Below are 26,876 nucleotides of genomic sequence, written 5' to 3' on the forward strand. Positions count from 1 at the left end.
CTGATTGTTGCTCTTTGGGAATGTAAATTCTGTTTATTATTGACAATAATGAAAAGAATGTCTGTTTGGGTTACAGAAGGTAGAAGTGATAGTGTTAAGTTGAAGTTGTAGAGAGGCAAACCTGGGCTGATGTAGATAGAAACTTCTTAACTGGTGAAACTATCCAAGAGTCAATGACCTACCTTAGTAGGTGCTGATTTCATGCTCATAAAATGCCTCAAACAAGCACTGAATGACCAATGGAAGGAATTCTTTTTCAGGTGAGGTTTGGACTGCACATCCTCTGAAGTACCTCCTAACTCTGAGATTCTAGAATAAGGGAAGGAACTTCATTTCTCATTCCAATAGTGTTTGAAGCAACTCAAGATACAAATTATTCCAGGGTGATAAGGAAAGTTGTATTCCCCAGAAAAAGTGGTATGACTTCTTCAATGGTTTTAACCTTCATTTGTTCTAAAGATATTTTGATGCCGTTGGGAACTTTGGCTTGCCAGCACTGGAAATGAACTAGCTAAAAAAGGTTCCCAGACCTTTTAAATACTGTTAGGAGAAAAAAAAAGCCAAAGACAGTATCAATTTTTGAAAAGCTCCATTATAATAACCTGCTCCAGCCATTCATCAGGTACAAGACAATAATATTCATGTTTGCTTATTACCTTTTAGGTTACCCTCATCATTAACAACAGCAGCCATAGTCAAATTTAGAAGTAATAAATTACTCTATTGGTCATATAACTGTAAAAGAATATTATTTCTGAATGTAAGTTAAATTTATCTTGAGTATTAACTCATTTTTATCAACATATTTTTAATTCTGAAGGATTATAATTATAATTATTACAGGTTTCATTTATAGAGTATTCTTCCAATCAGAACTCCAATTTCTATGACATTTTAAGGTTTACAGTTATATTTTCATCACAATTACATAATGCCATTACTTTAATAGCCATTATACAGATAAAGAAAGCAGAATCTAGAGAGATCAAGTGGACAAAGGTAATACAGATGGTCAACAATAGACTAGGGGATTGAATCTAAGTCTTCTGCTACCCACTACAGAACTTGAAGACAAGTTATTAAACATTTAAAAACTCTGGGTCTTGACTTCCTCTTCTGTAAAATAAGGAATCCCTCCCACTTAGATGAACTCAAAGGTCCATCTCAATTCTAAAATTCCATGATTCTCTGACACCAGATCAAGTATTCTATTTACTATGTAAAACTTCCAATCTATAGTTGATCTCTGAATATTTACCATTGTTTAAATGTAATTTAATAAACACAATGGCTGCACTATATGCAGAGCTAACATTTTTGTAGAGGGAAGACAAACAGGGATAACTTTAAACCATTATATTACATAAGTGCATTAGAAAGGTAGAATAATTACTCTGTGAGATCTAAAAGTAGGAAAGTCTTCATCCATGTAGTGACTCTAGGAAGATTTTATACAGAAAATAACATTCAAAGGGGGCTTTAAGACATGGGTGGAAATATAAGAGTTGAGGAAAGGGAGAGAAAACTATCTAGATAAGGAAATATCATGAGCAAAGACAAAAGGTGGGAAAGCACAGGAGTTTGGCAGATTAGATAACAGTCCAGTTTGGCTGAAGTATAGAGAGTATAAATGGGAGTCATATGCAAAAAGGCTGGAAAATTAGTTTGGTGTGTTTAAAGGGCCCTGATTGAACTTTATTGAGAAGCAAATAGTGAAGCCACTAGGGGAAAAAAAAGAATAGCATTAGTACCTTTATAACTAAATATTGTTATTTAGGTTTCCAATATATCTGTGATAAGAGGGAATGAACATGACTACCCATTAGAAGTCTCCTTCAATAGTTCAGTTGAGAAGTAATGTAGATTTGAACTAAGTTTTCAACAACAGAAAGAGAAAGTAAAGGACAAGTCGTTCAGTTAACTAGCATTTATCAAGCACAGTGCAAATCATTGTGCTAACCACACAGAAGATACAAAGAAAAGCAGAAAGGCCCTGCTCACAAGGCCTTTACAGTATCTGTTCTCAAAGCATTCACTTGATGTAAGAGACATTGTGAAAATTGAATTAGCAAAACTTGATCAGGGCTTGAACATGAGAGGTGAGGGAGAATGAAGAGTCAAAGATAAACACAAGGCTACAAACATGGAAGAGTGTGTTAATGGAACTGTCATATACAAAGTAAAGTCAGAAATCAAGTCAAACAGGAAAGAAAATAAGTTCATTGTTGGATGTATGGGATCTGAGGTAACAAAAGAACATACAGAGAAGTGATCATGTAGACAGAGTGAGATGATCTCAGAATAGAAATTAGGACTAGAACTATGGGTAGGTGATTGGGTAGAGATATATAATGTTCATTCATTCTCTTCCCCTGCATTTGTTATCCTTTATCAGGAAATGACTAAGAAAAACATAATGTGATAAAACTATTATAAGCTCCGATGGAAAGAAGAAATAGTTTGAAACTACAGGTTAAAATGAGATTCTGGGATTTTTTTTATTTTTTTTAAATAAAGTTTTCTTTTTTTTTCTTTGCATGGCAATGAGGGTTAAGTGACTTGTCCAGGGTCACACAACTAGTTAAGGGTCAAATGTCTGAGGTCGGATTTGAACTCAGGTCCTCCTGAATCCAGGACTGGTGCTTTATCCACTATGCCACCAGCTGCCCCTAATTCTGGGATTTTCTAAGCCTTCCAATTCAGTTCTTTTAAAAACTGATTTATCCCCTAGGAGCCAAGGTCCTTTGTGCATGCTGTCCAATTTATGCATCCATTCCATGGATAATTAGGACTTAGTGCTATAGAAACTGTAAACTATTTGTACATTTAGCTTGGGTAGTGGCTAGTGGTAACGAAATGGAAAAAAATGATGAAGATAATAATTTTCATTCAGTGTTCCATTCATTGGTTCTTCAAGCTGCAGGGAGTAGAAGTTATACAGAAAGTTCAATTGTGTTTTTGCCAAGGTCCCTGTACTTTGGTACCAATTAAAAGCCACAGGATCATGACAAGGAAGAAAAATGAAATGGTTGATTTCTTGCCTCTGACATATCTCTGGTATTTTCATATTTGGCAATGATATGGGGAAAGGTTTTCTCTACTAGTTTCTTGACCCTATTGAGCCCTGTGAATGAATGCAGAACTGTTTTCAATGGTCTAAGACAGGAAAAGGAATGCTTACAAGACGGGAAATGATAACCTGCGGGGAGGGAACAAATGGGAAAGTGAGAAAGCAGCAGGGAAAGCTGCCTGGAGAAGGTTCAGCACTCTGAAAACTATAAAGTGAGTGAAAAGTTGATCTTTTATTATTGCGACCAGCTGAGAAAATTCAGCCTCTGGCATCTGCTGGTATGGGTGTGAAATGGAGAAGGGAGAAGGCATTTTGCCAATTTTAGAGCCCACTCAAAACTGATGAGTCCTAACTTTAGAACTAAAATTAAGATCTTCTTGAGCTTGAAGTTTCATTTAGGTCTGACCAAATATGAGTACTGAACTGTGGTGGGATTTCTTTATTCCTCTTTCAGGCTCTACTTATACACTCAGAATTACTTTCCAGCTAGAATCGTTGTGTATGTGAAGTGTAAGCTTCCTTTGTGGATAGTTAATATTGCACATATAGAGTGCCAATATTTTGAGTAGCAAGATACTGAGCTTTGGGTTAAACATTAAAGATTAGACATGCTACTTTGCCCTCAAAATGTCAAGAAAGAAAAACCCGATTTCCCCAAATGGAGGAATGTAAGATCTCTTAGGGCAAATAATATTTATCATTTTGTCTTTACAGCTCCAGAAAAATGCCTTGTACATAATAAGCTTTCTAATAAACACTTATTAAACTGGATTTTTAGAAACATTAACAGAAATGTAAATATAAACACTAATGTTGTTTCTAGATACATAGATGTAGATATAAATAAGGCTCTATATTGTATATATAGGTATATGAGTATATACCTATATATATTCACACACATATACCTAGAAAGAGAGAGAGAGAGAGAGAGATGCCTGTGTGAATATACATATGAATGTGGTTAAACAAACATTCCTAAAAAAGATGACACATAGAATGTTGTTGAAATGTTGAAGTAACAATGGTGTGTTTATAGAGTCAAATAATATTATGAATGTAGTATATTGGATCAGTAAGACTGATATATAGAAGACCTTATCGACTGGAATGAGGTTTCAAAACTAGAGTTAGAAAAATGTGTGTTTGTTCAGGAGATAATGAAAATGGATGCCTTCAATTAAAGTTAAATTTTAAAATTGAAGACAGTGAATTCTCCCATTGGCTGCATGAAAAACACATTTTAGGAAGATTGAGGCTTTGAAAATCCAAATGGCCACTGCTGGCTCTCATCTCTTATTGAGGACAATGGCTACAGTATTTCCCCAGCTCACAGAAATCTATTCTGAGGATAAATTGCACATATTTGAATAATTAATGGTTGGTGCAATGAAAAGAAGTTCTTGCTCCCTTATGATGTCAACTTGAAATATGAGCAATAATCAGCCAAATCCCAAAGTTCCCCACAATCATGGATTTTTGAAGAGATGAGGGGATCCAAGCTCATGCTGGATGTTTCTTCAGCTAGTCTTTGAAATTGAGGCTCTTCCTTTCACTGATGGGGGTATCTTTAAGATCCCCAGATAAATTAGCAAGAGAACATTACAACCTATTAAATGTGTTACTTCTGTAATCCTTCCTCTTCTCAAAACACCTTTTATTCCAGTTTCTTCCTTCAGTCTCCTTGAATAGTATGGCTTTTATTCATATTTTCATACTTCACCAGAGCAAAATTAGTGATGCATTTTTCATAACTAAAACCAGGTTTTCATGGAACTATACTTTTATTTGAAGGAGAAAGCAGCTAAAGTTAAAAACAGAGTAATAAAATCAACAGCAGGATACAAGCAATGCATGATAACATATTAGTCTTCCCAGTAAGGCATTAAATATTGTGGCTGGTCTTCAGGTCCTTCTGCCAAAATACAGCACACTACTTGGAAAATAGTAGAAACTTAATAAATGTTTGTGAACTAACTCACTAATGGTATAAAATGATTAGCCTTTTTATTCTACAAATAATATCTAATAAAAAATACAATATTCCTAGCATGTAGTAGGTAGAAAATATTTGTTAAATTTATGAATTATTTCAAGGTAGAAAGCCTTGAAATCACTTTCAAACATTATGCACATTTATTCACTCTAACATATTAATCATATATTATTTTGTACCATAGTCTTTATCTGTGTCTATATCATAGCACTCCATTCCACTGTGAGTGACAGGAAGGCAGGGCTTATGTCTTATTTAAATTCTGTAGCTCCCTTACCACCCAACATAGAGTGTTGCACATAGTAGGCACTTAATGAATATTCATTTATTTCATTTATTCTTTCATCTAACATTCATTGAGCACCTAATGTCCTTAATTTGTTCAGCTTCCTTTAAGTAGCTTACATTTGAATAGGGGGAGAGGAAACATAAAGTATGATAGTGGGCAAGGAGCAGTATTTTAGTTTGGGAAGTAAGATGATGTTTCATTTCTAGCACCAATGGAAATACTGCTTTGATTAGCATTCAATAGATGAAAAGGATCTGGGAGAAGAGGGAAGCAGGCAAGAAAATGCTTGTGGTTGGAGATATGAAAGTGGGGTGTGATTGGCACCAGTTGAATTTTTTTTAAGTGAGGCAATTAGGGTTAATTGACTTGCCCAGGGTCACACAGCTAGTAAGTGTTAAGTGTCTGAGGTCGGATTTGAACTCAGGTACTCCTGACTCCAGGGCCAGTGCTCTATCCACTGTACCACCTAGCTGCCCCACCAGTTGAATTTAATAGACCATACACCCAACATTCCAATTAGATTCTTTCAGTCTCAAGCTCTTCATCTGTAAAATAGAGATAGCAATATTTTTTCTATATACTCTGCAAGACTGAAGCAAGGAAAATATTTGGTAAATCAGAAGGTGTGATAAAAATGACAATAATTATTAAGATATATATGGGGGCAGCTAGGTGGCACTGTGGATAGAGCACTGGCCCTGGATTCAGGAGGACCTGAGTTCAAATCCGGCCTCAGACACTTGATACTTATTAGCTGTGTGACCCTTGGCAAGTCACTTACCCCAAATGCCTCACACACAAAAAAAAGATATAGTTGTATGGCTTGACAGATGAAGTATCAACTTTGGAGTAAGAAAATTGGGTCCAACCTCATGCCTCTAGTACTTAGAAGATGTGAAACATGAAAGAAATCACTTAATCTCTTTGATCTTCAGTTCCTCTACCTTTAATAATAATAACTAATAATTATTGCTAGCATTTATGTAGCACATTAAGGTTAACAAAGTGCAAACTTTATCTTATTTTCTCTTCACAACAACCCTGGGAGATAGACAATATTATTACCCTTGTTTAACATTTGACAGTTGCAGGAAATGAGCAGACAGAGGTTAAGTTTTTCGCTCATGGTCACACAGGTAGTAAGACAGAGGCTGAATTTGATTTCAGGTCTTCCTGATTCCACGTCCTGAACTCTATCCACTGTGTCACCTAATTTGTTACCTATCTCACAGATTAGTTCCAAGCTAAGTGTATTGCATACCTTAAAGCCTAGTATAAATTAGAAGCAATCATTATCATTTTGATTCTATAGAAAGAAAATTTAAAATATACAGAACTTCCATATGCCAAATCCACCTTGTCCTTCTACAAGAAACCAGATCTCTTTCTCTCTCCTATCTCTAAGCACATAGGGTTCTGCATATGTATGATTAGATATGTTTCAGTCTATAGTAGCAACCTGGTTTTTGCCTCATTAAGTGTAATGATTTCATGAAGCCTCAGCATGGATAAGAAGGTGGTACCCTCCTTAAGGCTATTGGTTAAAGCTACTTTCTTCCGCTCAGCTACACTGCCTTCCCTGCTGTGCTAATAGTTTCTTATACAGAGTCTATGCTTAATAAATGTTTGCTAATGCTGAAAATGACAGTCATAAATTCCCTTTATAAGGAGCTATACTGGTGGTATCTCATACATCTGTCAGTGAGGTGAAATGTCAGCCAAATAAATAGCAATCACAAGAGCCTAAACAAAAGAGGAGAAAAATAACCACACTGCTTTGGTTCCCTCAACATGACTACAACCATGAATTATGGTTTCATTGTGCCCTATCAAGAAACTGCCTGAAAATTTGGGGCATCTTGACAATAATTAATTTGCTAACTTCTTTTGTTTTTCCAATTTAAAAAAAAAAAAGATTATTTCACTGTCATATAGCTATATTGGACTTTCTTTAAAAGGAAATCATTGAGGGGCAGCTAGGTGGCGCAGTGGATAAAGCACCGGCCCTGGATTCAGGAGAACCCGAGTTCAAATCCGGCCTCAGACACTTGACACTTACTAGCTGTGTGACCCTGGGCAAGTCACTTAACCCCCATTGCCCCGCAAAAAAAAAAAAAAAATTTAAATAAAAAGGAAATCATTGCATTGGTGAAATATATATCTAATGATAAAAATAAAAATTACTTCTACATCACATTTTGATAATACCTAATATTCAAAATTGTCTAACTGCTCAAAAAAGTTAATAAGTGGGACCTCATAATAGCTTTTACAAGGCTGACTTTTGGTCCCCATTGTAAAAGCTAAGCTTGGTGATTCAGAGATGCATTTGAGAACTATAAGGGCAACTCTTAACTCCTGATTCAAGGATCCAGCCTCCAAGCTCTACTTCATGCATTTGATCCTCTTTGACACTATTTGTTTCATCAGTAATATACATTTAGTGTCTTCCTCAATTGGTGCAAACTATACAATAAAATTTAGTTACATCTCAAAATAGTAGATGTTTGGTAATATCTTTTTCCCTTTTATTAATCTTTCATTTTTCATCACCTATTATTTGTTGAATCATTCCGTTCATTATTGTAGTCTCCATGCACTCATGCCATGCCTGAAGGAGTGTTTTAGTGCTAATAACAACTTTTATATAAAATATCAAAATCAGTCATTTTGAAAAATGGCATGGTCAGTAATGGGGGCCTTGATGATAAGCTTTTGGAAAACTTGCAAAGCTAGAATGGCTGGAGTGTGCGATGTTTATCCACATGTCACCATACATATTTGGATGTATAATTATAATCAGATTTAAAAGTCTTCCTATAGAGCTGCTTATGACCCATTTTATGTTTTAAGTGTTTCTCAGAGCCAAATCCAAAGGAAAACGAGAGTTTCAATTATTTGATTTTCAAGAAATTCTCTTGTTATTGAGATTTAATATTGCTCTTAGTTGGGTGCTTTTTAAGCTTCTTAATAATTATCATTTACTTGCTTAATATAGGGATGGGGAAAAAGAAGTTTGGAGAGATACCAACTGTGCCAAGGGTTTGTGAAACTAAATAGCCAACTACTAAACAGAGGAAAAGATTAGAAATATGGTTTTAAATTTAATGATATTTTTGCTAAATTTAATAGAAGATTTCTTTAAACACATAAAATATGAGTAAAAACGCTTTCTTGACAGCACAGTTGTATCAATCTTGAATACATTAATATGAAACTTAACAAAATGTATCTAGTTCCTCCTTTACAAATATAAGGATGGAAGGGGAAGGGGAAGGCAGTAAGTATTTAAACAGTGTCTGCTATGGACCAGGCACTATGATAAGTGCATTTTTACAAAGATCTCATTTGATCTTCACAACAACCCTGTGAGGTAGTTGCTATTATTATTCCCATTTTACAGTTGAAGAAACTGAGGCAAACCAAAGTTAAATGACTTACCCAGGGTCACACAGGTAATAAGTTTCTGAGGCCATATTTGAACTCAAGTTTTCCTGATTCCAGGCCCAGTACTCTTTCCAATGCACCACCTAGAGGAAAGTTAATATTCCATCCAAAGCTACATAACCAAGAAGCCTACCAATTCTGAGTGGGTGTGTACGTCAGTTCTTTCCCCTCCTGTCAATGAACTAGGCTCATTAGCAAAAAAAGGTTTGAAAGCCCTCACATGAAAATACAGTTCGGTCTCTCAACAGATTTCTTAAGCTCTCATGTTTAACTGATGACTCCAATGTGCTGCCCCCTCCTCGTCTTTACTCATAGCAGAGAAGGACTTAGACTCTTCTCCACAATTCCAAGACTCTTTAAAAAAAAAAAAGATGCTTCTTTTCTTGCTTACATATTGTATTTCTTTTCTTTTTTTCCTTTTGTCTTAGAAAAAATTAACTGGTGTCACAGAATTTTAGAGCCAAAAGGTCATCTGATGTTAATCTAGTCCAACCACTTCATTTTTTAAAATGAGGAAACAGAGCTTCAAAGAGACCCAGTGTTAGGCAGGAAATCTGAAAAAGGAGATAGAGATGGGAGTCAGTAGATCTGCTTTCTTATACTGCATCTGACTCTTATTGTAAGTGAATTTAGTCAAGGATTTAACCACCTCTGTACTTTAGTTTTCTTCTGTATAAAAAGCAAAGGTCTTATTTACTACACTATCTACCATGCTTTCTGTGAATATCTAATGTCAAAATATTTGTGAAAACTTGTTGAAAAAAATGGATGTGGCTATATAATTATAAGACTTATAATTCTTGGTAGTAATAATAATGATGATAACCTTGCATTCTTACTATTTCCCAAATTAGAGAGTATCCACACATATATTTCTAAAAAAGAGCTTCTAATTCTACCTCCTCCTCCTCTCTCTGTCTCTGTCTCTCTCTGTCTCTATCTCTATCTCTCTGTGACTCTTTGTCTCTGTCTCTCTCTTTCTCTATCATCTCTCTGTCTCTCTCTGTCTCCCTCTCTCTCCCTTCCTCCCTCCCTCTCTCTGTTTTGTTCTTTTCCATTTTTTTCTCTAGGTCTTTTCATGTTTACACATTTATAAGAATATCTATAAGCTCCTGATAGGTAGTGATCATGCCATCCACTCCCTTTCTACCTCTCCACAATATCCAGTACTTTACTCTTCACCCATTATTAAATGATGCATACTGAAAGAGATGTAGCCTCCACCCTCATGAAGATATAGGAATACTTCCTATTTTTTTCTTGAAATGACAGTGATAGCAACTCTTCTGTTGGGAAATGAGTAGACTTGTGCTATGGTCAGTAATTGTTTAAGATACTAAAGGGGCTGCTAGGGTGAGTCTGAGTCACATTACTTGTGAATCCATTTGGGAAACCTATTATCAGTTGTACCATTAGTCATCACTGAATACAAAATGACCCTGAATTTCCAAGAGGAATTAATTCTAAATCAGTATCTTTCCTATTTTTCCCCCAAAGCAAATACTTTTGAGAGGGAGCAAATGCACAGCAGCTCCATAACAAAATGGAATTATGCCAGATCCAAAGTAGTAAAACTGGTTCAGTGGTCACACTTTGAAATCTTTAGGAGTCCCTACGTACTAATGCTCTCCACTGCTGAAAGCAATGTAAGCTAAGGGGAATTTTTTTCCTGCTGAGCCACTTCTAATAAGATATTTTTCATTGCACCGTGTCTGTCAGACAAATCTTCAGAAGTGGAGTCCATAGACACATAATCTTTAAGTGGAGCTGATCGCCTTTTATTTTTGATGCTTCCCTCTTCAGTATGATGGTTGAGATCACCTCTCACAGTGGATTGAAAACACAAAACAGTTATTAACCCAGAGTATGCAGACTAATGCTCAAGAAGTAATTCTCTCCCCTGTAAATTGTCTTCTTACAGGAAACAGATCTGATTCTGACTTTTAATATCTCGATGCACCGTTCTTGGTGGATGGAGAATGGCCCAGGATGTACTGTGACATCAGTGACACCAGCCCCTGACTGGGCCCCAGAAGACCATCGCTATATCACGGTCTCAGGGTGTTTGCTCGAGTACCAGTACATAGAAGTGGCACACAGTTCTCTTCAGATCATCCTTGCAGTAAGTTCTAACAATAGTACTGCTGGAATTTTCCATTTGCCTTACTTCTTCATTGCATGAAATGGATGCTGTATATGCTTTGGGACCTTTTTCTTTGTGATGTGGCTATGATTGACCCTTTTAGGTGTGATTCCAAATGATATAAAGTAGAAGAAAAAATATTTTACATATATTCCTGTGGCCAAAAGGAATGCAGGTCACAACACCTGAAAAGGAAAGATACCTTAGAAATAGTGAGAATGGATAAAACCAATTTTCTACCAACATCTCTATTCATGGATTGGAATGGCAGCTAACATTATATAAAAATCTGGAATCAGAAAGACACATTTTCCTGAGTTCAAATCTGGCCCTAGACATTTCCTAACTGTGTGACCCTAGACAAGTCATTTAACCCTGTTTACCTCAATTTCCTCATCTGTAAAATGAGCTGAAGGAGGAAATAGTAAACCACTCTACTATCTTTCCCAAGAAAACCCCAAATGGGGTCAATAAAGAGTCAGACATGACTAAAAATGATTCAGTATCATTATAAGACACTCTAAGGTTGCCAAGTGCTTTACCTATATATCATCTCATTTGGTCCTGACAACTGCTCCCAGGTAGATGCTTATTAATCCCTATTTTATAGAGGAGGAAGTTGAAGCTCAGATAGGTTGAGTGGGTATCTGGAGTAACACAGCTATGGAGTGTTTGAGGGGAGATCTGAACCCAGGTTTTCCTGATTCCACATTCAACGCTCTATCCACTATACCACATCTGCCTCACCCCTTTATTCTTTAGGCAACCCTACAGTACCATTTTAGGAGCATGATATTTCAGCTATACTAATAACAATGATTCATATCTACAAAGCAGTTGCCTCACAATATCTTTGAGGTGAAGATTAGAAGGATTATTATTCTCATTTTAGGGATGGGAAAACTGAGGCTCAGAGCTTTAGTGACTTATCCATGGTCGCACAGCTGGTATTGGAAGCTGGATTTGTATACAGAGCTCCTGATTCAGCATTCAACTTTGCCATGCTGCTTCATGCTATTGAAATCATATTAATGGGGAGGGGCAGCTAGGTGGCATAGTAGATAAAGCACTAGCCCGGGATTCGGGAGGACCTGAGTTCAAATCCAGCCTCAAACACTTGACACTTACTAGCTGTGTGACCCAGGGCAAGTCACTTAACCCTCTTTGCCCTGCAAAAAATGAAAAGAAAAAGAAAAAGAAAAAAAGAAGAAATCATATTTAACAAACCATACTGCTTCTGTAGACCAAATAGCACAAAATTACTTTTGAATCTTTCCCAATAGGAGTATACACACAGTATCTAACTCACATATCTTTCTTTTTTTTCTTTTTTTTAATGAGGCAATTGGGGTTAAGTGACTTGCCCAGGGTCACACAGCTAGTAAGTGTTAAGTGTCTGAGGCCGGATTTGAACTCAGGTACTCCTGACTCCAGGGCCGGTGCTCTATCTACTGTGCCACCTAGCTGCACCACATATCTTTCTTTAACTAGTGAAGCTGTGGTATGCATTGTCCAGTCTTTAAATGATCATTAATTGACCTAAAAATCTCTTTGGAACTTTGATTCCCAGATTAGACATTTAGAGAAAAAAATAATTGCTTCGAACCCCTCGAATACTATTTAGTGTACCCCCATGGGATATTATAGGAGTATTTTATCATTTAGTATTTTCTAGAACACTCTGCAAAGCAAATTTATCATCAATTATTAAGAAAATGGAGGGAAACAAATTATGTATTTGTTTAAAACACTGAATAATCTTCTGATAAGTAAGTTTCACTCTGTTTTTCTTCTCTGGATATCTGAATGTCAAAAAAAGTAGGCTGGTTTAAATGTGAATAGATTGGAAACTGTGGTTCCAAAGTACTATAATGATTTGAATAAAGTCTTTCTCTTGAATAGGGAAATCCAAATATGTATGGATTAGTAAAGAAAAACTGCATATCTTGAATATTGTGTGTTAGCCTGTGGTGGCCCATAAATGGAAGGATGCCATTTTTCATGAATGGTAACTTCCACTGACTACTCGAGAGATAAACTATATTTTCCTCTGATTCCTTTTCAAGGACCCACTACATATTCAATCCATCATTAATCACCAATCATTTATTAGCCCCTTATTATGTGACAGGAATTATGATAATTGATGAGGACATAAAGAAAAACAAAAATAGTTCTTGTCTTCAAGCACCTTACATTCCATTGTCATGTGAATCTTTGTCCAATCAACTTGCAGCTTACAGCAACAACTAAGATGTGAATAACCTCTGTGCCTGCTTTACAGGCAAGCAAGATGTAGGCACATAGAAGTTACTGAGTATAATTCTGCCTAGCTTACCGCATTCATTTAGTTCCTCCACCTATCATCTTGTTTCTAACTCCTGGCTTATCTTCTAGTACCCAATATTTGAGAAAAACAAAATCTTTTCTGTCTGTTTGTTCAGAAACAACCCCAGAACTCTTTCCACAGCTACTCTCTTACTAACCTCCTAAGAGTCCAAACTGTTTCTTCCTGCAATAACCCCAAGACTTTTTTGAACTCTTTTGTGTCTCCTCCTAAGCATCTAGAGAATTACAAACTCCATGAGAATGTAGGACCTATGCTGGTCTTACCTCTTGGGTTGCTATGAGGTACAAATGAGTTATTTGTAAAGTACTTAGCACAAAATCTGGGAGATAGTAAGAGTTAAATAAATGCTCTTTCCCACCCCATCTTTGCATACTCTACATCTAGCCTAGCACTGTGCACAAGATAAGCACTTATGGAATATCTATCAAATGAATGAGTGAATCCAACATAGAGCAATGTTCACAAGGTATCGGTCTTCTTACTTCTGGTCTTAGTTAATTCCCAGTCTTTCCAATTCTTTTTTATCATCATTTTCACTCACTTTTTTTCTTTCACATTCCTGCATCCCTTTAAATATGCCTGTCACACCATTGTTGAGCTGTCAATTAATTCTTGTCTCATTATGAAATTATATTCACATAATCTGCATTCGTGTCTTGCATCATACACAATGCAGATTCTATCTACATTCAAAAGAAAAGAGGATGTATACCACTATGACGCACATATAATTGAGGAGGGACCCTATTACTCATCCAACTATCAACAGAGCAGAGAATCCTGCCAACATTCTACTATGACATCCCAAGTGTCATCTTGGGTTGCAATGCCCCAAATCCAAGATTACATCCCTTAACTAGAAGCTTTTCCCTGGCCCATAGCTTTAATTATATCAGATTCTATAGGAATCTAGTAGAATGTAAGCCCCTTAAATTTAGGGGAGACCAAGGTTGTTTTTATCATTTTTCCTCTTATGCCCTAGTACCAACATGTCTTGTACTTACTTTGAAAATTCATTAATTTGGATATACTCTCTAATGGTGTGTATCCAACCCATCCACTCTTCCTTCTATAGTACACTTGGCTAAGTCATGCTTTGATTTCTCCATATGAAGTCTGCCAACATGCTGGGGGCTTTTTTTTAGTTCATACCCACTACTTGTAGTAGTTGCTTAATAAATGTATGTTGAATTGAATTGGGCCCAGTTATGATAAAATACAGAAACACATAAATTATTTTGCATTACAAATAGTTTGCATTAAATGAATAAAACCTGAAATATCAAAATCTAAACTTACAAAACAGAGTATAGGTATGATAAAGCAAATAGGGTATTCTTCACATTACAAAAATATTCCCAACAGCATTCTTTCAAATAGCAAAGCTTCTTGGATTGCTTTAAATTATTCAGTTCATCAAAATCTGACAACTGCAACTTTGGGGAACATAAATATGTATATATACATATAAGTGCATGTATATATGCATATGTCAATATATTCATAAATGTACAAGGTGTTTCAAGTCAATACGGTTTAATAGTTTAATATTGTATAAATCAAGGCAAACAATCCTAAAATTCCAACTAGTTCATTAGAAAAGGAATATGAAAATAAAACTTCTATATGTATTAGTTTCCATACTAGTGAGTTCAGTACATAGCAAACATGTTTGTAGTGTCAATGACTGAATAAAAACTGTCTTCCTTAGCTAAGACCTCAGTTTACACATAACAGAAAAGGTACAGAATGACAAGAAATCATATCCTTTCCTCAGTATCCTGAATGTTTTATCAGCCTCTGTTTTTCTTCTCTTCCTACATGCTACTCTGGTCCTAGTTATTGTGAATATACAAGTCACTCAAACGTGTGCAAAAAATAATCATTCAATAGAATAGCATTTCCAGAACATGAGTTTGGTTTGTACAGACAACAAGGTTGTTTTTCTTTTGGTTGCAAAGAGGGAGAAGAAAAAGAAAGGAGGGAGGGAGGGAAGGAGAGAGAGAGAGAGAGAGAGAGAGAGAGAGAGAGAGAGAGAAACCACAGTTAGAATTTGAAGGTCATCTTCTCATGAAGGAACAGCTAAACACCACTGAGACATGATACTAATGAATATGTTAGAGATCAGAAATTACTTAATGTAACTGGCATGTCCAGGCTCATCCAGAGTCCAAGCATAGATTTATCTCTTGATAGGCAAAAGACATTACCCATTGTTTTTCAGTTTATTTAAGGAAGAGAGTCACCTTCCCATTGAATACCTGTTTGATCTTTTTCTCCCTCCTGTATTCCTCAAGTCAATATCAGGTATATAGAACATCACTTTCAGTGGTAGGAATACTGCAATTTTGCCTACGTAATTTTAGTTGCCTGCTTGAGATGGTGAGTCCTATAAAAAGTGGGTGGCATATCCTTCAGTTTTAGTGCTTACTTTTAAAAGGCATCCTTTTAAATCTATGGCTGTGCTTTTTGAGTATATGCGCAAGCATGTGAATGTAAAGCTCTGTAAAGTTAAATTAGAGCTAATGTTTATTGCTATTAACATAGCTTATGCTTCCTTTTGCTCCATCAAATAAAATCTTTTCATGCAGTTGGTGGAGGGGAGGGAAAGCAGAGGACCAACTAGGTGTTAGGAATCTTTAACTTCCAGTTTTAGCTCCATCCTAATCTAATTTAATCTAACCTAATCTAATTATTGTGGCCAAGTTATTTATTTGACATGTCCCTCAAATTGTCCACTATAATACAACAATACAATAAACATTCATTAAGAGGAATCCTCCATCTGCTGGAGGATTAGAATGCATGGAGTAGAGCTATGTGAACCAAATCTGTCAAGTTAGATTAATGCCCGGTAGTAGAGGGCTTTGAATGCCAGACAGAAGACTTTAAATTTGACTTGGTATACAATATGAAGTCAATGAAGATAATATGAGCATGATAGTAAGAACCAGAGTGGCAAAGAATGCTGCATTTGGCATCAAGGAGACTTGGATTCAAAACCTGTCTGTAATCTTTACTATCTGTATGACCCTGAACAAGTTCCATAGGCTCTTCATTCCCATTTCCTTATCTATAAAATGAGGATAATTATATCTGTAGCATCAACTTCACTGTTATCCTGAGGCCCAAATGAGATAATCTATGAAAGGTGCTTTGCAAACTTTAAAGCAATACATAAATGGCAACTATTCTTGTTAATGAGACTTTTCCTTCCTGGGAAGCTATAGAAGGGGGGAAAATCCTTCCAGATCAAATTCAATAATTCTTATGGAGGTTCTGAGTTTTTGAAGATGATTAGAACACCACTTGCTAAATTGCTGTTTTCATGTGTCCTGGGAAATGCAGGAGGAAAGTGATATACATCTTCATCATCCATGTCCCACTCTGTTTGGGGGTGCCAAAAATCACTTTCAGAGCCAGCATCATGCGTCCCAATCCACATAAATAATGGGAAATTAAAATTAAAATAGAAAAATAAAATAATGGGAAACTCATGATAAGATGTGATTTTATTCAAGGTGGTTGTGAGGATCTGAGTTGTAGCCTGTAACTAAGTATAAGTAATTAGAGAATTCTTTGCTAATAGGAGATTTTAAATTGGGGGGCCATCTCATATACAGAGAATAATATGCAATTTTATTCTCTCCATGTACTTTTTATAATCTCAATATCAGAGAGGCATTAAGGAATTCAATTAAATCATAATGTAGTATATGTTTATTACACATATATATACATATGTAATTAAAGGCTTAATTAATTGTAGATAAGTAACTTCAGTTTTGATGTACAATATTTTTATCTTCGAAGAAATATTTGGTCAGTAGCAATTATTGAGATGCAAAGCTGGCCTAAAAAATACTTAGATGACAATTTCTTCCTCACAAGAAAATCCAAACACAGTATCAGGTTGTAGAATAACAATAATAATAAGATCTTTTCTGATGTTCTACAACAGAACTGCTGCTTTTGCCAAGAAGAATGTAAAGAGGATTTATAAGGACAGAGATCTAATAGGTGGAATAATTTATTGTTTACTATGTAATACTTGAAGAAAAAGGAATTTTCTAAAATGGGCAAACACTTTTAAGCTAAACAGTATTTATACAGTATGGAAAACATTCAGCTGTAATTTTCCTTATGTACCTTTGCTTTTTGCTATCAATATAAATGTGATTTTAAAGTCTATCTACTTTTCTCAACCCACACAATTCTTCCCCTCCACTGCTTATGTGATATATGCTTACCATTAATCTTCCTCCTTTCTTCTCATTCCACCATGATTGTCCCATTGTCTTTTTAGGCCAGCTCCATAACACTATGATTCCTGCTCTAAAAGTTGTGTCATATGTCCCTCATATGGAACCCATAGATTTTAAGATGCATATGGCTCATCCCTATACTTTGTTTTTTTCTAATTTCTGTAGTCTGTAGAATATTATATTATCCTGGACTCTACAAGGGATGTAGTAGTAAATGTGGTCCTTTTTGGTAAATGGTAATGGTAAATGGATCTCCAAAGGCACAAAACTAAGTGATCTGGTACGGTAAGAGTATCTATGTGAGTAAAGTGCTGGTGTTATTTCTAAATGGGCTAATACATTGTAGATTGCAAATATGGGTGGATGATTTGGATAGTTCTCACATCAATTACATGGACCTTTGGGAAATAACATGCCATTAAATTAAGTTTTTGTATAGCTCTCTTAGGGACAAAAGTGGTAAAATCAAGATTCCCTGGAATCTTAAAATACAGCTTTTTTTAGAAACTCAATTTTTTTTTAAATTTTCCCTTGCAAGAGGAATCAAATCCATAAGGGTGGCACTGAGAGTCTTTGGGACTATATAGGAGTCTGAGAAATAGTAGGACTCACCAGAGAGTTAGAAAAGTCATATTGAGGGTGTTTGGGGTTTTTCTGGGCTACTCTGAGTGTTTTTATGTGTTTCTGCATTTCTTGTAGAAAGCTATAAAGATTGTCTTGTACCTAAAGGTGCTATTACCTCTAGTGCTTATAAAGGAACTAGAGGCTGTTTAACATCTGTAGATATGACATGAGCTGTATTTACAGATTCTTCTGAAAGCTAATTCATGGTGGGAGCACATCAAAGAAGAAATTGTAGTTGTTTATTTTTTGAAATTAATCTTACAGTCAGAACTTGTTCATGTAAATCCAGATATTCAATATTGGGATATTGGGGATTCTGGGCTAATGGTTACATATTAAGAGTTTTCAATGGAGCTACTTGACTATGTCTTTAAACACATTGGCTTTTCTGTAACTGGTCCTATCATCTTGTAATTAATACAAATTAACCTTAGTTTCTTCATTGCATACAGATAGATCCATGAAAAGTATATAAATAATTACTGACTCAGTAACATGGACTTTTCTTGCTGACTTGTATTATACTGCCATATAACCACTCCAGCTCAGAGACCTTTAAGAAGCTGTGAGTACATTATTCTCTAAAATTGGCAAAGGTGTGACTTTAAAGAAAAATCTGAGATCTGTTAGCACCTGTTAGAGGGCTGTTAGGTACTTGATATTACCCGACTCACCTTCATCAGCTTAAGTGACTATTAACATATGCCATTGGCCACGTGGATTTTGCCTTAGTCTTAGATAGTTAAGTAGTTCAATAGAAAGAGTGCTGGACTTGGAGTCAAGAAGACCTGAATTTGAATCCTTTCTGAGATCCTTGCTAGCAAAGTGACCCTTGCCAAATCACCTATTGTGCTTTAGTCTGTTTTCTATCTATAAAATGAGGATAATAGTGGACCTATCTCCTAGGGTTGTTGTGAGGATAAAATGAGATAACATATAAAAAGTGTTAAAGCACTATATAAAAGCTAACAATCATCATCATTATCAGGTTCCATATTCCAGGGGATGTTCTCTGGTCTGTTGTTGAGCAAGCATGCTCCCTGGAGGAAAGCAGCAGGCTCTGGGGTATCCAAGGGAAAATCCAAGATGTGTTTACTTGAACTTTGAATTTTGACCCAGTTAAGTAATTATACAAAGAAAATAACTAGTCAATCCAGTGGAAATAAATCCAACTATTAGATAAAAACAGTTGATAAATTTTGGGGTTTTTTTTCCATTTTCTAAATGTTATTGGATATTACAAAGACAAAACTGTGATCTTTCCTTTCTAAGTAGCCCTTATTTTTTCAGAGGTGCAATCTTTTCATTCTTTCCTCCATTCCCTATACTTGTGTTTCCCTGAGATTTCTTTTTTAAATCTTTCTCTTCCCCCAATCTCCATCCATTCATCTCTTCCTGTCTCTCTGACAGAATGTCTGATATTAAGCTTGCTCACTCTCCTCCCATTTTCACCTCTTCTCTCATTTTCTCTATCACTGTCAGTAATTTCATTATCATACCCATTTCTTAAAGGTAGAATCATGATATCACACTTGATACTCTACCCACCACACCACCTAACTGCCTTGTATTTATTTTGTACATGTTTTGTATATAATTACATGTGTATATTATCTTTCCTTGTCAAGTAGAAGCCCCTTTTGGGCAGGGATTATTTCATTTTTGTCTTTCTATCTCCAGCAGCTAGCATAGTACATAACATATAGTAGATGTACTTGTTGATAGATTGCCAGATTGACTAGAACCAAGGTCTTTTATTTCCCAATCCAATACTCATTTTACTATCCCCTTCAACCTCTTCCCTCTTACAGTTGTATGGTACCATACACATATCGTAAATTTAGAAATATCCACCAAGAATTTCCAGCAGCCATAAGGGAACTTCAGGTATAGAATATCAAACTCAAAATATTTGTGGGTCTCTTAAAAATTCTTGTTTAACACAAAGGGGTTTAGAATGATACCTATAAATAAAAAGAAAACTGTTTTAATGTCTGATACAATTAAGAACCCTTCCAAAGAGTCTCTTGAAAAATAAAGTATTGAACCTACATTTTATATTTAATCTTTAAAATAGTGAAACTTTTTTTTCTTCACCATATGCTGACATGTTCATTTTTATGGGAACATGAGGCTTTTGTCCAACAGAGGTTGGGTGTTTGCTTCACTGACACTGTCATTGACCCCAGTAGCTTGTCAACTTTTCTCCAAGGCTCCAAAGATAATGGAGCATATCAGTGCTCTTTACATCCTTCTTCCTCAGATGTTTGTATTCCAGTTCTGATGGAGGTCTTAGTCTTTTCATGCCTTGAATAAAGGAAAAGAAAAGAGAGGTGTGGCTGTATTTCTAGGTAACACTTTCCAGACTACTGTATGACAAAATAAACAAACTATATTTTTAGGGCACCACCTGCAGCATGCAGCTGTACCAAACAGAGCAGAACCATTAAGGATGTGATTTGTTCCATTTAATATGAAGCCCTAAGGTTTGAGAAGAGAGGGAGGAGAAGTTTCTGTGGAACCAGCCCACACGTTCTCCAATTCTGTTACAACTGATTTTTTTTAGGTTCAGAACTGAAGCACTGTTATTTTCCTCCCTACTCCCTTCATCTTTCTACCCCAGAGTAGAAACAAAAAAAAATCTATTATTGGGGTTATAGCTTTAAAATGGGAAAGTAATTTTTTTTCTACCAGCCCCATCTTTTCTCATTCTGGAACAATATCCTTCCACAGTAACCAATGTACTTTAATATCAACATCTGCTGTATCTAAGCTATATGGGAAATGGTACCTGGCATTTACATGATACCAGGGACATTATTAGAGGAAGTCGAGATGCTGGTGAAGATACTTTCCTAGCATCTGTGGCTTTCATTTATTTTCCCCTTTCTTCTAGCTATCTACTTCAAGAAATTTAAAATGTGTTACCAAAAGACTAAATGCAATAGTTTGTAGCTGTATTTTTGCTTATAGTCTCATCCCTAAATTTGTTTTCCCTTAAACCACATGTGTCAAAATAATTTTTCCTGTTGTAAAGAAAAGTAACTATGAAATATGGTCTGAGCCTCAGCCCCAAATCTCTTCCCCACCTAGAATTTTAGGGGTGATGTGGTGAGTCATTTGGAACCTCATGCTCGTTTGATTAAAGATATCTTCATTCACTTAATGGCTATTGATTTTGGCCTCATACACCAAAGTCACCATTTCATTTTAGCTTCTTCTACTTTAGCAAGGATGAAAATAATTAAGTTATAACCTGAACTCTGGCAAGGATCCAGACAAGGTAGGAATTGAGGTCAATTTAAGTACAAGGAGGAAAAGTTTGCTTTGGGATGAGATTATAACTTACTATACAATGAAATGTGGCCTTTTGCTTTTTCTTAACTTGAACAAGTTAAAAAGATTGGGAGATCTAAATATTTTCTATCATAAGGTAGGTTAAGATACCATTGTTAAATCCTTTAACTATAATCCAAAGCAAACTTCTAACTTTTCTAAAAAGCTGATTATTAAATTTTCATTGTGATCATTTACAATTCAGAAATTAACAAGCTACAAATCAGGGTTTGATTTACCGTTTTGTTTATTTAGTTAAGAAAGTGTTAATAATGTGGATTAAACTTAACAAACATACATACATTTCTACAACCAACCCCAGAGTTGGATTGTTAAATGTTTATAAGCACACTCGTTTATTTCTTTAAAAATATTGCTTAAACTCAGCAGCAGTGAGTGCATTAAATGGCTCAGGGAATATAGTTATCACCCAAGCTGAAAGCTTTAGTAACTGTAGGCTAATAATAATTAAGTAACAATAATAACTATAAACAGGCATTTATATAGTGTTTTAAGACTTGCAAAGTGCTTGACATGCATTATCTCATTTAATCCTTAATACTCCTGCCTTTAACTCATATTTGGTTAGGTTGTGTGAGTTAGTTTCTCTTATACTCATTGAAGCCATAACTAATACTTTAAAGTTATTCCCAAGAAGTCCAGGCAGTATTGGAAATTTCTTTGGGAAAGCCTAGAAGTTGAACTTTAACTTCCATTTTCACCTTTGTTATCAACAAGCTTTCAAGAATGATATGACCATCTGGCCTGGTTCATATGGTTGTAGATGAAAGTGTTTAAAGTGAGAGCTGGTTCCATCTGTTTCACCTTTGCCACAAATTGTTTCCTTCTTTCCTACTGTGAGGAATTTATATTACCTACAATATCTAGCTCAAAAACCCTCCAGATTTGCTGTCACTAAGTTGTTCCTGATCAGTCATACATGATCCTAGGTCACATTTCTACTCTTTATTATTTTCAAAGTGGTATCTCCCTCACAGGGTAGAGGTCACAACTCACCCATGTCTATCCATCCTATTGCAGTTTTTGTCTATAACCTTCAATGTATCCTTCACTAGAGGTTCTACCAAAATGCCGGGTGCCTTACTTTAGGTATCTTGACATGGGATATAGATCCATGGAAGACATAGGCTGTCCCTAGCTATCATCACATAATCAGTACAGTTTCTTTTTAATCACATATATTTGATGATATGCTTTATGTCACTTCTACTATATACCTTTTCTTTGGTAATATGCTGCAGCCTACTCAACCAACATGAGCCTCTCCATTGCCCTATGCAAGTCTGTTAACTTAAGACTATGCTGATTTATGATTCAATGTAGTCAGATATGAAGGAAATTCACATCACTGTCATTGTACGGCAACAATATTCTTACACTTAAACAATGAAATTCCAAACAACTGGCAAATATTTCCTCCTGTAGTAGGTAATATAGGTGTTCAACATTACCCATGCACTAGCTAAGGAAAATTCCATTAGTTAGATAATTGACCTGAAAACTGAGAGAGAGTTTAGAATGATGGATGGAGTCAAGGAAACCTGGGTTGAGTCCCACCTTTGACACTTTTACTATGTGAACATGGGAAAATTACATGTCAGTGAGCCTCAGCCATTGTTGTAGTCTTTGATATACTTCTCTTCTTCATTCCCATCTGTTTTGGTGTTGGAGTTGAAGACTAGAGAAATTAATTGATGAACACAAGGGCTTATAGGAAATTAGGAGAGGAATTGTGACTAAAATATTCATTCTTCGGTTCTTGTATATTATTTATTTCTCTACTCCCATGGTAGGCAAGGTGACTTGACTAGATTGGAGAGACTGGTCTGATATCAGAGACAAGAAAATACCTGGGAACAAATAAAAGGAGTATTTTCCACCAAAAAGATTCTAATATTGAAACTTGTAGATATGGGGAACAGCTAGGTAGCACAGTGGATAAAGCAACAGTCCTCGATTCAGGAGGACCTGAGTTCAAAACTCTGGCCTCAGATACTAGCTGTGTGACCCTGGGCAACTCACTTAACCTTCATTGCCCCGAAAGAAAGGAAGGAAGGAAGGAAGGAAGGAAGGAAGGAAGGAAGGAAGGAAGGAAGGAAGGAAGGAAGGAAGGAAGGAAGGAAGGAAGGAAGGAAGGAAGGAAAAATAAAATTATATATATAAAGGCAAATATGTGGTACAGTACATAAATTGCTATATTTAGAGTAAGCAAGCTCTGATTTCAAATACCATTTCAAACACTGGCTGTGTGGTCCTGGGCAAGTCACTTAAACTCTATCAGCCTCAACTTCCCCATTTGTAAAATGTAGATAATAATAGCACCTACCTTGGAGGATTATTGTAAGGACAAAAGGAGATAACACACAGAAAGCATTTTGCAAACCTTAAAGTGAGAATACTACCTATTATTATTTAATCAAAAAATGGTCAAGGTACTGGTTTTAGGCAAGAATAAGGGGTATGTGTAGTGCCAGAAAACCAGAAAGTATTTTTGGACACCTAATGTTTCCTCCATTTCCTTTTTTTTTCTTTTGAGATCTATGATTGCATCAGCCATATAACGTTTTCGACCCTGATAGTCTAACCTAAAAGCTGAATGGGAGAAAAAAAAAAAGGTTGCCTATAGGAATCTGAAGTTGGAGGAGTTTTCCCCCAATGGGCAAGCTAATAATTATTCTCTTAATGTATTTTCACTTTCTTCTCACACAGGAACTATGAAAAAACTACCTCAAGACTTTTACTCCCCTCTCTTTATATGTTGGGAGGGAAATGGGTGAGAAATATATAGATGATCTTGGCCAAAGGCATAGAAGGCTACACAGTTATCCCTTTCACATTGCAACTTTTCCTATTGTGGTTTCAATAGATCAAAGGCCAGCATAAGAAATTAAGTGGGAATTTGGGGAGAGTTTTGCCAAAGCTATAGCTGACTCAAAAAGACCAGCAGATAACATAGAAAAGGTTTAAAAATTCAAATTCATAATATATATATATATTATATATATATAATATTGTATAATGTCAACTTATTTTCTCTTTTAATACTCTATAGACCCCATAAAAGCAAAAGGAAAATTAAGACTTGTTCTCTGGTACAAATATTTTCTAGATCACAGGGGTGTTGTACCCCTAACCCCTGTGATGTGTAAGGGAAAACTGTAGTAACTAGATAAAATTGTAACTTCACATCACCTACCTTTAATCTCATTAGGCAGCTCTACATTACTTCATTCAGCCTTTACTGTTCAAACAATAACTTTGTCCAAAACCCTTAGGACATGGGATGCCTGCATTAAAATGAAAGATATGGCAACAGTACTTTAAATTCTGCACGTTAAACATGATGTAAATGCCAGAACTTTTGACTTGTATCCACTAACCTCTTGGATTTTCCTCTGACAATACCCAGGCTACCAGAAGACTCTTCTTGCAAGAATGAACAAATTAAAATCTGTTTAGAAATTCAAACTTTCAAAATATGCATAGAAAAAATCACCCATGCAAATAAGTGTAACTGAATTACAAGTCTATTTGCCAGCATAGAATTTGGAATATTTATTTCACTTTTTTCTTTAATTTAACAATTTGAAACACAGAAAGAAAGTGGTTTCAATGGAACTATTTGCCTAACTTGTGAAGAAGACTAATGTTAAAATAGAGTTATAATTGTGTTTGGAAGGAATTGTTCCCTTCCATAACAGGTGTAACAGCAATTTTATTTAATTCTAAATAGGAAATATTAAGACAGCTAGGTGGCTAAGTGGATAAAATGCTGGGCTTAGAGTCAAGAAACCTAAGTTCAAATTCGGCCTCAGACATTTACTGGCTCTGTAACCCTGAGCAAGTTACTTAACCTCTGTTTACCTTAATCCACAGGAGAAGAAAATGGCAAAGCACTCCAGTATTTTGCCAAGAAAATCCCATGAGATCACAAAGTGTAAGACACAAATGAACAATGTGGAAACAACAGCAAAATTAGGGAATGTTATAAAATAGCCAAAAAAAAAGTTTAGCACTTTCATAGAATGTATTATTTCATGATTTATTTAGATTACTATACAAGAAAATTATTTTCCTGTGTGTGTTAGCAGTGTTCTGTAACAATTGGAGTGACATCACCTGCTGGAGAGTTACTGTAGGAAAGCTCTGCCATGAGGAGAAGGCATCTGAGGGCAAGCCATGTGGTCAGTTCCTTGGCATCAGGAAGTGACATTTGCTCATGGGTACTGTCTATCAAAGCTACCAGCCAATTAGCTTGGAGCTGTGTGTGCGCGAGTGGATGGGATGTTCCCAGTTTTCACAGGAGGCTTCTGGGAGGAAGGAGGAAGCGTTGGGTCCTTTTTGTTCCTGACCTCCTCATGACAGGTCGGGTGATGGGATCTCTTAGAAATAGTTAGATTTTTACCTTTCTCTCTGATCATTAAATCCTAATGCTCTTTAATAAATACTTAAATACTCTTGCTAAAGCTTCTAATTTATTGGCAACCACTCATTAGATATTTTAGACAGTATAGCTAGAATTTTAGCCCCTTACAGTTCCTTTTGATCACATTTATAAACATTATTTGGAAAATCAAAGACTTTCATAGGAATATGGAATCTCAGAGATCATTTAGTCCAAATTGTTCATTTTAAAGATAAGGAAACTGAGTCCCAGGGAGGGAACATAACTCATCATCAGAGAACTATTTATTGGCCACGGAGGACTAAAACACATCTCCAAATTCCTAATCTACTTTTCTTTCCTCTGCATTGTAGCAGTTCAGTATTCATACTTTAATATTCCAAACTTTGGGGCAGCTTGATGGCACAGTAGATAAAGCACCAGCCCTGGATTCAGGAGGACCTGAGTTCAAATCTGGCCTCAGACAATTGACACTTACTAGCTGTGCGACCCTGGGCAAGTCACTTAACCCTCATTGCCCCACAAAAAAAAATCATTAATAATATTCCAAACTTTAAGATAACATTTAATTGGAAAAAAATATCTTCTAGAAAAGATTGTATCCCTTTGATTCATTAAGCAACCTTATCTACACTGTTGGCTATTTGTAGCAAACATTGTGAAGCAGGCAAAAAAAAATTTTTTTTTTAGCATTCATGCATCCCCTTTAGCACCCTTTTCTCTACTCCTGGTGCTTCAACTCTATATACACTTTTACTCTCTAGAGATAACCTTATCCCTTCTTTACTGACATCTTCACCATGAGTCCCCTTAACTTCCCTCCCAAAATCTTTCTGTCTCATTACCCTTCTCAACATCCCTGTACCTAGAGAAGAATCAACCATCTTTTTTGTCATCTTTTCCCCCCAATTAAATATCCATGTTAAGTAT

The 26,876-nt window shown here is 35.8% G+C and overlaps 1 protein-coding gene across 2 annotated transcripts in view; it reads left to right on the forward strand.

Moving 5' to 3' along the window:
• The window catches only part of NKAIN2 (sodium/potassium transporting ATPase interacting 2), a 1,311,503-nt gene that overhangs the window by 1,056,239 nt on the left and 228,388 nt on the right, over positions 1-26,876 (forward strand). For both annotated transcript variants that reach the window (XM_043999967.1, XM_043999968.1), the window contains exon 5: positions 10,724-10,924. In XM_043999967.1, coding sequence (XP_043855902.1) covers positions 10,724-10,924 — 201 coding nt within the window. The remainder of the gene's footprint in view (positions 1-10,723; positions 10,925-26,876) is intronic.

The sequence above is a fragment of the Dromiciops gliroides genome, chromosome 4, assembly GCF_019393635.1.
Source record: "Dromiciops gliroides isolate mDroGli1 chromosome 4, mDroGli1.pri, whole genome shotgun sequence".
Lineage (NCBI taxonomy): Eukaryota > Metazoa > Chordata > Mammalia > Microbiotheria > Microbiotheriidae > Dromiciops > Dromiciops gliroides.